At 39.1% G+C, this 12,890-nt stretch overlaps 1 protein-coding gene and 1 long non-coding RNA gene across 3 annotated transcripts; one reads left to right on the plus strand and one right to left on the minus strand.

The window, feature by feature from the left end:
• Positions 1-568: 568 nt before the first annotated feature.
• On the minus strand, positions 569-3,853 carry LOC130164913 (butyrophilin subfamily 2 member A1-like). Its single transcript, XM_056369910.1, has 5 exons — positions 3,772-3,853; positions 2,664-3,005; positions 1,057-1,344; positions 866-936; positions 569-577 (listed from the first exon to the last, which is right to left on the minus strand). The coding sequence occupies exons 1-5, from the start codon at positions 3,851-3,853 to the stop codon at positions 569-571; spliced, it is 792 nt and encodes a 263-aa protein (XP_056225885.1).
• A 6,251-nt stretch (positions 3,854-10,104) lies between these two features.
• Positions 10,105-11,871, plus strand: LOC130164022 (uncharacterized). 2 transcript variants are annotated; one of them, XR_008826543.1, is made up of 5 exons: positions 10,105-10,143; positions 10,337-10,414; positions 10,643-10,717; positions 10,797-10,871; positions 11,788-11,844. It is a non-coding gene; the product is annotated as an uncharacterized LOC130164022 (long non-coding RNA). The 2 variants fall into 2 exon arrangements; XR_008826542.1 differs by lacking the exon at positions 10,797-10,871 and having other exon boundaries at positions 11,788-11,871.
• Positions 11,872-12,890: the final 1,019 nt, after the last annotated feature.

Consider the following 12,890-nt stretch of genomic DNA (forward strand, 5'->3'; position numbering starts at 1 on the left):
ACAGGCAGACTGGTCGTGGAGATTACTAAGTCAAAGGCTTTTGTTTTGGTGTGAGATCTAGAACCTTTAACATAAATATTCAGAAGTTGAATTTGGGAGTTTAGGTTTGAAAAATACAACATCTGCAGTGGTTCATACTGGTTCCAGTAAATCAAACCCCCCACTTCAAACACAGGATTGTTTCCTCCCTCTATCTTTCCTCAGCTCACCAAAGTTTTCAGAATGTCAATTTTTTCAATATTTCTTTTTTTTCCCAACATAAAGTTTCTCAGACATTTAGTCTTTGACCAAATTACCTTTAATTCTTACTTTCTCTATGGTACAGCTGCTCGTTTTCTTCATCTCTTTTGTTGTTTCTAGATGTAAAGATTTTAAATGCTTCTTTCTCACATCAGACTTTTATTTTCTCTTTTTTTCTCCCTTGACTGAAAATAATTTGTTTCTTTTCTTACATTTTTTCCCCTCTTTTCCACTTTTCTCTTGTTCAAATCTTCCATTCTCACTTTCTCATTTGTCATGAGCTTTTCTGTCACTCTTTCTCTTCCATCAGTTTCATCCCTCTGTCTTCTCAGTGTCTCTGTAAAAGTAAAACAGAGGTACAGAATAAGAGAAGTTGACCTTGCTTTGAAGGAGTTATAAAAGTGAAACACCTGACAGTCTGATCAAATGAAATGTAATTCACACAGTTGCATGTCTCACTGTGAAATCCTCTGTTCCCATCACTAACTCACTGCTTCCATTTAAACCATTCACATTAAAACCAGTGAAGACAACTTGACATTGACAAAGCACTGCAATTCATTTATGACTTACTGATGATGTTTTGTCTCTTCCATATAAAAAAGAAAAGTGAAAGAGTAATCACGATGAAAACAGCCAGAGTAACAGCCACGGCAATTATGACAGAAGAACTGGAGTGGCCCTTAAAGAAATCATCTGAAATTATACAACACAGAAAAAATTATGTTTATACAAAACTACATTCCAGCTATTTGAAACTTAAACAGTTTATCCATATAAATTATACTTTCCCCCCCAAATCATATAATGTTTTACCTGGAATATAGAAGTGTGTCTCTCTGCTCTGGTTGATGATCTTCTGTTGGACTCTACAGGTGAAGCTGTTGCTGTGTCTCTTCTCCACAGTCACTCTGCTGCTGACAGTATAGAGGTCATCAGGACCTCTGACCGTCTCTGTAGGTCCAGCAGAGAGCAGCTTTCCCTCACCGTCCAGCCACAACAGCTCAGGCTCTGGATGCCAGCCTTTAGATTTACAGTCTAACACCACTCCCCCCTTGTCTCTGTCAGTCCCTGCTAAACTCACGACTGGTGAGGCGGCAGCATCTGAAGCTGAGCAAAAGGACAATTTCAAAGCAATGGTCAGTAAATCAATGATCAAATGAATAATTAAGAAATATGCACAAATGAAAATGTATAACTAGTAAGATAATCATTAGATATGTTTAAGTGTATTTGCCCTGCATTAGCATTGCCTTTAAAATACTCTGTTCAGGTTTAAATCTTGATGAGGGACATCACTAAAGCTCCAGTGCAGTAGGAGACCTTGGTGTAAGAACTAAGTACATTTATAAGTGAAGGAGATGAAGTTAAGAAGTTCAACAAAAGTTCATAGTACGGGCTATAGGTGTTAGGACAGGAGGTGCTATAGGAAGAGATGAGTCTTCAAGAGACTCTTGAAGATGAAGAGGGACACTCCTGCTCTGACAGCATGTTCCACTATCAGGGAACCACAGAGCAGAACAGTCTGGACTGAGATCGTCTTGTGTGCAGCGATGGCAATGCTCAGTGCACAGTGTCCGAGGAGAGGCATATGATACTATATGCAGAAGTTACTCTGAAGGCAACATTAGTGACTTGAATTCGATTTAGGCGGCCATGAGTAGACAGTTTAGTTCAATGAGTAGAGGAGTGACATCTGTCGTTTTGGGCTGATTGAAGAACAGAAATATTTCTTGCCACAAATGTACAACCTAGTATCAATGGCTGTGCTTAGGGGTGGGCGATCTGGCAAAAAGATCATATGAATGATATTTTAGAATCCTCGATCTGCCCTTTCTTTCTGCTCTGATTTTACTGTGAAAATCCTGACCGGAAGTTATTTGTGTATCTCCGCTACTTTGATGCCTTTTTAAGACGTTTGTCAACTAGGCCAAATTCTCCACCCACTGTGTTGTCTATGTATGTCACAACCAATCTCACTTTTTTCTTAGTTCATGTGGAGTGTCCGTTCGAACCACGCTGGTATTTATTTAGGAGGTGTTATATGTACTGTAAGTGCTTTGATTTGAAATATACGTTGCTGCAAAGCAGCTAGCCCCCAGCTAATGTACAGGAAGTCTCTTGCCGAGGCTGCAGAGCACAATAAGGACTGACACTGCCAGCGTCTGTTAGCTGGCATGCTGATAGTTTTCAACAGTTAACAATAGGCTGGTTAGCAGCGATTGAACTGTTAAATCTAAATATCAAAATATATCAGCTTTTAATGTTGCGATCTGTATGATTTATCTGAGAAGTAGATAAAATGACAAAGTAAGATCATCCACAATATAAGATCGTCTGATCGCCTACCCGTAGCTGTGCTGATCCCACCAAAACCCTTCACTGGATACATCAATCTGCTCACACAGTGTTTAACTACTTACCAACAACAAGCTCAACGAAAGATTCTCCTTTCTCTTTTGGAATGAAGCATTTGTATCTCCCCTGATCAGCAGGTTTCACTCTGGAGAGTTTCAGTGAAATGTTTCCGTGCTTCAGTTCATCAGTGAAAAGTGACGTCCGTCCTGAGTAGGATGGATTTTTTTCGTGTAAGAGCTCCTGATGAGCACGCCACACATAGACAAATCTGGGGTCCAGGTCAGACCTCGTCCAATCCAACGTCTTGGCAGCAACATCCTGGGCAGGTTCCAGATGACATGGCAAAATGATGTCACTGCCAATTTTTGCCACTATTGGCTGAGATGAACCAATTAACTGAGACTGACCTGAAAAAAAAAGACGGGTTAATTAATTTCGGCTGTAGGCCTAAGACCAAGCTAGACAGAGCCCCAAACAGTTAAGGTAGGACATTTTATTCTAAGCTACACTTTCATTATTTCACAATACTTTTGTGTTACCTCATAATAACTATAGGGTATCCGTCTTTTGCTTTCCCTCCTTTTTATATACAATTTATAATTCTGTGATCCCAGGACACTAGTTATGACAGATGTTAATGCACCACAAAGGCTTCAATACAATGCACAGCCAGCACATAAATCAGCTCAGTCGTTCTCCATGTGCATCAGTGGGGAAGCAAAACATTGAGAAGTTGTGCAAAGTATTGCAAGATAATGCAAAAGTATTGCAAGGTAACAAAAAAGGGAATGCATAAATAAAGACAATCATATGAAGACCATTCAGTTGTGACACAGACTCAGTATGATTCTGTTACGAGGATAAAATCTGAACTTTTTGAAGTTTTAAATGTGGTAAAAGGTTAGTTTCTCTACCTATTGTTGGTTCTTCCACTCAAATATTGGGATCAACAACATTTCCTCTTTATGTCGACAGTAAATGTAATCTTGTCAAAATTACACTTTTTACAGAGGTGACAGAATTTGCTTTTACAGTTTACTTGTTTAGTGTAAAGACAGAGTTTTCTAGCAAATTGGTTGAATTATCTTTCAGTTCAACTCTTATCTGCATGATTTGGTAATTTTATTTTATCCAAATTAGGATTTTAATCTCACTGTATTTGTGTGAAGTTACCTTTACTAAAGGGTATGAGGACGAGATGGAAGACCAGGACACTGGTGGTTGTGAACGGAGACTGAATGGACAGTCCAGCCATCTGGTGAAACATTATGCAGTTCTGAAAATGGATAGAAACCATGAACATGTGAAAACCATCACTGTATAGAAAATAAACTGATGAACTGGTGTTTAAATTAAAAAAAAAAAGTCCAGTCAAAAATAAACCAAGAAAAACCTAGAACACGTTATCACAAAAACAATGAAACACGTCCTTTCTCTGACTTTTGCCAGCACAGACAGAGACGTGTAGATATCTACTGCACAATGTGCAATTAAGATTTGTAATACTTTCACTTTTGCCAGCACATACAGACCAATAGGGAGTTCGTTTAAAGTTAAAATTATAAAACTTTATTGTGGAGAAAATATTGTTCCTTAGTGAATTTAAAAAGTGCCTTGATGCTGTTTGGCTTCTTTCATGGTTTAACCTACGCTAGAACCCTTTCTATGATAGTCTGTCCACGTCTGTAATAATTCATTTGAGAGGATAAAGACTCTGACAATTCGGTTTCAAACTGACCTGTTCAATAAACTATATACATACATAGAAAAAGCTGATTAACTTTGAAATGACTGGATAACTTTAACCCTTAGTTTTATTTTTATAATTATTCAGAAGACCACGTACCTGTGGCTTGATGCGTTGCTCATTTCAACTGACTGCAGGTGTAAAGTCTGTAAATCATTTATTATCTGATAACCTTAACTTGCTTCAGTTTACCAACTGCAGAAAGCATGCTCTGGATTTATTGCACATCTCATCTCATGTAGACCTTCCAAACTCTCAAGTTAACCCAAGCAGTGTTTTCTCATAAACTGGGTTTTTTAAAATGTATTTATTGTTTATTTTGTTTGTTTGTTTGTTTTTGTGTGGAGCAACTACAATTTCTAATTTACAAACAACGTAAAAGTTCTTTCTAATCAAAGTAAGAAGCTGGTAACGTATCAATTAATCAGTTCAGCTTTAAACGTGATATCTATAATTCAGTTTCAATTTGAGTGCATTTATGAAGTGACCTTTGAGCCTGTTGCCAGGTAACTGAGCAGTTATAAAATAATACATCTGTAATCAAAACTATTAGAACAATACCATTTTTTGTTGTCTTATCAACTTAGCTAAAGTGGAGTACACAACACTGTTGTTTTTATCTGCTATCTTACTTTAGGGGGCAGAACAAGAGGTTTTTAAATAGTTTTCTATAATGATAAAATGAATCTGCACATGGTAGATGCAGCATGGTTCAGGTTAGGAAAAGATTATGGTTAAAAGACAAATGTAAATTGCAGATTTTTGGCACTGGATGTAAGTCATGAGGTGCACAACTGTCAAATATGGTTGCAGTATGTAAGGACACAGGGCTGTTAGTTTAGACCAGTGGTTCCCAACCTGTGGGCCGGGGCCATGAATGTATTGCATGTGAGATGCCAGATCATGTCCAAACAGTGCAATTTTGGTGTAAAGATATACATAAAAAATATATAATAAATATAATTAATGTTTTAAAACAAAATTATCTTTATAAATGTATAAAAACTCCTGTCATTCTTGTTTTCAATATTATGGCCTATCACTCTAAAATACAATGATAGGAACTTTTATGTTGTTTCTGGATGGACCACCTTGTCATCAGACCACATTTTACACTTGAGGAAAAGGACAAAGGAATCAAAATGTGCTCTTAGAAAGCTTTATTTGGCTTCCTGTTGTTACAGGGTCAGAGGTGGGCCACCAACATTTTTGATTTTGTCAAGTGTGCCCTGATTTGGAAAAGGTTGGGAACCACTGAGTTGAACCACACATCAGTCTGCCAGATACTCCAGTCTCTTTATATCAGACAATGATAGGTTTTAGGAGCTGGTATTGTCTGGTGGGTAAACAGGTTGTTGGAGAACACTGGCACCAGTTTACTGGCTGTTTTGTCTCTGGCAAAGGTAGAAAACAAAGGCACCCCCACCACAGAGTTTGTCCCTCTATGTTACACTGGAATTGCATTGTGAAAGGATGAATGATCAGAAGGAAAACTGGAAACCATCTTGTGTTGGCATCTCACCAGCCATGACGTCTGTCAGCATGTTGGCACTCCTAAACCATGAGAACTCAGTAGTACTGCATTATTACATGAGTACTCAGTAGTCATGGGTCATGGATCGCAACACATCCGTCTTCAAAATCAGCCTTTATTTTGATCTCAACTACACACTTGTAAAGTTTCATGACTCTATCTTGCAGGTTATGATGCTATCCTGGTGAGAAAATCTGCAAAGTGCTCAAAACCACCTCTGTGGTGGTTCCTGCTACATTAAGTATCTCCAGCCACAACGTCATTGTTGGTGATATCGTTGAGCAAAAACATCCTCAGTGAACATACGTGGATGTGCTGTGAGACAGAATTGAAAAACTGTGAACCTCTGTCTTAGCCACTGAGACTCTGGCTCTAGCTTTTGCACCAACACCAGAAATAAACTGTACAGGAAGAGGAAGTTCTCACCTACGTTATACTTCAGTTGTATTTCGGTCCGACGCTCAGTCAGCAGCAAGACAACATGGAGGTCACATCTCTCTGCTTCAGACTGTGTGAGTACAACTGTCTCGTTTCTTTTCTTTACGCCCTCAGTTTTCTATATTCCTGCTCATCAAATCATCTGTTGCTTCTTTGTTTGTCCAGTGATGCTTGAATTTATTCTGCTGGGGACCTGTACTCAAGAAACTGGTGAGTAAGAGAGAAAATTATAGAAATGCTCCTTTTTAACATTTAGATTGTTTTATGCATCATTCTCTCGCTCTAAAGACTCATGATAGAAGGTTGACTTAAACCTGACTTAAACTTAAACCTGGGATTTAGATTTTTCACAAATGAACCTGATGACAAATTTGACTTGAAGTTAACCAAGTTAATGTTAATATTTCTAGTGAATACCAGAATGTATCTTGCAAAAAGCCTTGTCTACCTGTCACAAGGTTGATGTATGTTGATTCATTTTGATTTATTTCCTCGTTTTGGATGTTTTATTTGGGAAACTTTCAGATGCAGTTTCCCTTCGTATCACTCCAGACCGTCTGCAGTACTTTGTATATGAGTCTGTCTGTTTTCATTGTGAGGGAACTCATGGTTCCACTCAACTGAGAAGCAGCCGGAACACCAAGGTACTTAATCTGTGTAATATGACAGAAACATCATCAAGTTCGTTCTACACCTTGGACGGAGCCTATTTAACAGACAGTGGAGAATACTGGTGTGAGTCTAAAGGAGAGAGAAGCAACAGTGTCAACATCAGCATAACTGGTATGTAATTATTTTATATGAAGCCACATTTAGAACTTGTAATAATCAGGGGTTTCTCCTACAATTTGTCCAGAATGAAATTCAACTCAATTCATTGAGAATGTTTATATTCTGAATCCACAAGTTTTCGTCAGTGTATAGTTTTGCAGCATCCGTAGATGTTGCCAACTAGAATATTATTGTGTGTAGCCTTTATTCTTCTCTCGTCTGAATTCTCTCAAATTTTCTGTTGTGAGTAACTCCAGGTTTCTACATAAAACCTGTGTTTGACTTTTGACCTTTTCAATATGTTCTTCAGGTGGCTCTGTGATTCTGGAGAGTCCCGCTCTTCCTGTAGTGGAAGGAGAAGATGTGACTCTGCGCTGCAGAAACAAGACGACTCCCACCAACCTGAAAGCTATTTTCTACCAAGACGGCAAATTAATTGGCAACCATACTGCAAAGGAGATGAGAATTAATAATGTTTCCAAGTCTAATGAAGGACTCTACAAGTGCATGATCGAGGGTGTTGGAGAATCACCAGGAAGCTGGCTGACCGTGAGAGGTGAGACTAAAAAAACATATAAACACCTTTACAAAAATCATTAATATTATGAATCCTAGAACAATTTCATATATTGGCATATATATATATATATACAGTGGAGGAAATAATTATTTGATCCCTTGCTGATTTTGTAAGTTTACCCCCTTACAAAGATGTGAAGAGTACATAATATTTATGGTAGGATTATTATAACAGAGAGAGACAGAATATCAACAAAAAATCCAGAAGAAAAAGCATTAAATAAAGGTAATAAATTAATTTGTATTTGATTGAGTGAAATAAGTATTTGATCCCCTACCAGCCAGCAAGAATTCTGACCCCCACATATCGGTTATGTGCCCATGAGTCAGTCAAATTAGTCCTGTCCCTTTAGGAAAGTTCTCCTAATCTCAACTTGTTATGTGTATAAAAGACACATGTCACAGAATCAATCTCTTCCATTCAAACCTCTCCACCACCATGAGCAAGACCAAAGAGCTGTCAAAGGACGTCAGGGACAGGATTTTAGACCTGCACAAGGCTGGAATGGGCTACAAGAGCATCAGCAAGAAGCATGATGAGAAAGAGACCACTGTTGGCGCAATAATTCGTAAATGGAAAAAATACAAGTCAAATCGCCCTCACTCTGGAGCTCCATGCAAGATCTCACCTCGTGGGGTAAAGATGATTCTGAGAAAGGTGAGGGATCAGCCCAGAATTACATGGGAGGAGCTTGTTAATGATCTCAAGGGAGCTGGGACCACAGTCACAAAGAAAACCATTTGTACACTTTGCCGTAATGGATTGAGGTCCTGCAGTGCCCGCAAGGTCCCCCTGCTCAAGAAGACACATGTACAGGCCTGTCTGAAGTTTGCAAATGAACACCTGAATGATTCAGAGAAGGCTTGGAGAATGTGATGTGGTTAGATGTGACCAAAATTGAGCTCTTTGGCATCAACTCGACTCGCCATGTTTGCTAAGGGTACAGGAAGACTTCACCACATTGAAGGGCCGATGAACGGGGCCATGTACCGTGGACTCTTGGATGAGAACCTCCTGGCCTCGGGCCAGAACACTGAATATGGGTCGTGGGTGGGTCTTCCAGCATTACAATGACCCAAAACATACGGCCAAGGCAACAAAGGAGTGGCTCAAGAAGAGGCACATTAAGATCGTGGAGTGGCCTAGTCAGTCTCTTGACCTTAATTGTCATGGTTTGTCCTCCTTACATACCTGCCTTCAGTAGTTCTTCAGTCACTACTCCCTTGCTCACCCCATCTGCCTGCCACACTCACCTCGTCAGTCACTCCATTCTTAAAAGCTCCACTCTCCTCCACACTCACTGCCAGATTGTTCTTTGTTTCCATGCAAAACTTTCCAGCGATTACCCTTCGTCTGATCTCCCGGTTCCGACCCTGCCTGCTCCCGACCTACCCGCCTTGTCTCTGCCCTGGTAAATACTTCAGCCCTTCTGTTTTTGACCACGAATCTGCCTTGCCACTTCCTGGTCTTCGTCTGCCTGTTCTCGGGGTTGCTCTGAGTCCTTCGCCTCCACTGCTGCAGCGTGTGATTTTTCCTCGTTCCCCCAGTGATCATCGCTGGGACAGTGTCTTCATTTCGACCATCGTGAGTGTTTCTTGTGTGAACTTACCTGCTGGTTCTTCGGTCCTCTGCCTGGTACGGCTGCCTCATCAACAGCTTCATTCCGGGCCCTCAGATTTTCCCCAAGCCCCTCAAAGACTGCCATTCCCCTTTTGAACTGAACTGTGCTTATTTACCTGCTTCTGCTGACAATAAAAGTCATTACCAATCCACAAGATTTCATATACATGATATATCCAGAGGATGTGTATGTGTGATGAAAATATATCCCCTTATAGGTGACATATATGGAAACATCACATATTACATTTCTGTATGGGATCTGGGCTAAAAGTGAAAGTTTCCAGATGTTTGGGCAAAGTTTCAATACGGATATATGTTTGGCATCTTGATTATGTTAAGATATAGAAAGCTCTTTACCAGGTGTTATTCTTAAAGTTACCATCACCTCTCCACCACCTCATAAAGAGCCTGTCTCTGATGACTCCACTACACTCCTCACCTCGCTGTGGATCGTTGTTAGGATCGTAGCGCTGGTGCTGCTGGTCCTGGTGCTGCTGGGATTTCTTCATGTTAGGAAACACACAGGTACTTTTCCCTGCAATATACTGTATGTGAACGACTGCCAGAGAAGCTGAATTTTCCCTTGAAAGAGCCACAAGTTACTTAAATGTTGGGCTTTAATTATATTCTATTCTTCTATTATTTTCATGTTTTTTTCCAAGATCTGTTTTTCATGCCCATATGTTCAATTTTAAAATTAAAGATGAACATTTAACAATTTTGTTCTCTTCAGTAAAACTTGTGTGAATGATTAAAATAGCACAATTTAAACTGCTTTTCTCTTGGTGTCAGTATTTTTGCTTTTCTTTCCATCAGTTTCCTCAAAGTCGCCAACAACAGGATCACACACAGGTGAAGTTTTTAAACTAATGTGCCTCAAATCAACGTTGTAAAAAAGAACATATCATTACTTTTTTACTGTGGGGACTAAAGAATTAAGAGTGAATTTTCAAAGATATAATGTGTATGTATAACTAGACCTGTCTACCTACCAGCCTTCTGCTTGTGTGTTTAATAAATTCAAACGTTTTCTTTTGTGTTTCAGTCTGTGGAAAGGACGATGCAGATGATCCAGATGGTCTGACGTATGCAGTCGTCGTCACAAAACCCAGAAGGGACAAAGGTTTTTAGTTTTGACTGTTGTATTTTTTCTTTTCATTAACATGATGTGAGAAACACAACAAGACTTTCTGCACGTGTATATTCTCATGAGGCTTATTTTAACAGACACAGTCACATGTTCTACATGAAGGTCGACCACTGATGACACTGAAATAAGAAGAAGACGTGACAGTGGCAGTTGAAGTGGTTGACATTATTTCTGCTCCCTCTCACTGTTGTGTTGTTTTAGACGCTGCAGACGCTGGTGATAATCTGAGTCTCTGCACCGAGACGAACCACAGCAGAGAACCACAGACTGGAAATGGTGAGAGGCCAGTTTAACCCTTTAGTCTGTCAGCATGAATATTAATAACTTCATCTGTCTTTATGTCTGTCCTGTTCAGATGAGGAAGAGTTCTCACATCAACCTGTTTATTCCACTGTCACCATACGTCAGACTTCTTCAGCTCTTCAACCTGGTTCGTATGATGTTTCCATTACATCAGACCAGAAGCAAGTGACTTCTACTTTCACTTATATCACTATTTATCAAGTGCATTTAAATTAATTTAAAAAAAAAAAGGCATGGATGATTCAAACATTATGGACTTATGACTGATAAATGAAGATTTATGGAACATTAACTGAACGTCAGGTCATGTTTTTCAAGATTTACCTTTTTTCTTCTTTCCACGTCTTTTCATTTCCAAATATTATATAATAACCAGCACCACATCACCACACACAAGAAGCAGAGGTGTTTATAAGTTAATGGTTGTGATTTAATGTTTTTATACTATTGATGATTTCTTGGACTTTTCCCATTAAAATACTGAACTTTCGCTTTTCACCTTTTTTGAAGCCAAAACATCTGGTGTATTTTGAAACTCCATGTCCCGTCATATATGTCGCATATTACCATATGAAATGCTTGTTACTATGGTTACATCTGTCTTCCTGGTGTCCAGAGGAGCTGTCGTTTCACACTGTAATTAATGATTTGTCACATTTAAGGTAATTTACAATAATTTATCGGTACAGAGAAACAGATGCTGACATGACATGTAGCAGTTGAGCATGTGAACAAAGGTTAGAGCAACAGGACTAAAGTCAGCGACAGTCTTACACCCTGCTAGTATCACAGAGAGGCTCAACATGTCATTTCACCTCAGAGCAAAAAGGAGGAAGCTAAAGAGTTTAGGATTCTTTGACGTGAACCAGTGCTGTGACTAAAAATGAAAAGTTTGACTTTGGATGAAAGGTGATAAAAATCAAAGTTATCTTGGCAATAATGACTTTGTTCATGAAATGTTCTCGACGTTTCCCTTTCAGATTATGAGTTTTCTTGCATTTTAAGATGAATGAGCGCAACAATTTAACTTGTTTCCGAAGCAGAATCAGGATTATCCAGAGCCACAGTGTCCCTGAACCACACAGCAGCCAAAGACCCAGAGGAGGAAGATTTCTATTCATGTGTCCAGGTGAGACAGGTGGTCAACTGCTTCTTCATTTGACTAATTTGTTTTTTTTTTTAAGGAAATCAAAGTACCCGTCACTACTAAATGTTACGAACTGACACAATCAATGTCTTACAAATGAAAAAAATCTGGAAATTTTCATCCATTTATTCTGTTTTATTAACAGTATAAAACCTGAAAATAATCAGTTCACTCATGAAAAAAATGTTCTAAAATAAGGGTTCACTTATGTAGCCTTTCCCTGAGCTTTCAAACATTTCACAGGGCCTTCATGAGTGAATGGTGCCATTACAGGACCTTTGTCTTGTGCTTATGCTTGTTTTGTATTTAGGTAATGTTATAACCTGTGCACCTGTGATATTATCTTTATATGTGGTGGCCTCAGCCGTCTACTTCCTGCGGTCTGCTGGAGAGGGGGCAGCACTGACAGGGATAGGCAGAGGCTCAACAAACTGATCCGGAAAGCGAGCTCTGTCCTGGGCTGCCCCCTACACTCCATTGAGGAAGTAGGTGACAGGAGGATGTTAGCTAAGCTGACATCCATCATGAACAATAACTCTCCCTCTGCATGACACTGTAGGGTCTCTGAGCAGCTTCTTCAGCAGCAGACTTTTACATCCTCGCTGTAAGAAGGAGAGGTTCCTTCATTCCAGCAGCTGTCAGACTCCACAACTCCTGCTCTTCCTCACCATGTGCAAACTTGCACTTTTTCATGTACATATTGTGTATATTGTATTTATAAGTGTATATTTGGTGTATTTTTATGTATATTTCCATAGATGTTTATTCTATAGATGTTTATTTTTCTGCTGTGGTAAATTAATTTCCCAGTTGTGGGATTAATAAAATTAATCTAATCTAATATATTTTCTTTTAGAGGTCACAAAAAGAGTAGAGACACCTGACAAGGAAGGAGAGACTGATGTGTTGAAGAACAAGTGACAAATAATACAGTTGAATTTGTACATTTTCTATGAAATTGTATTTATACAAGTGTTTTTCAAGCATAATATGTAAGAA

The sequence above is a fragment of the Seriola aureovittata genome, chromosome 23 (assembly GCF_021018895.1).
Source record: "Seriola aureovittata isolate HTS-2021-v1 ecotype China chromosome 23, ASM2101889v1, whole genome shotgun sequence".
Classification (NCBI taxonomy): domain Eukaryota; kingdom Metazoa; phylum Chordata; class Actinopteri; order Carangiformes; family Carangidae; genus Seriola; species Seriola aureovittata.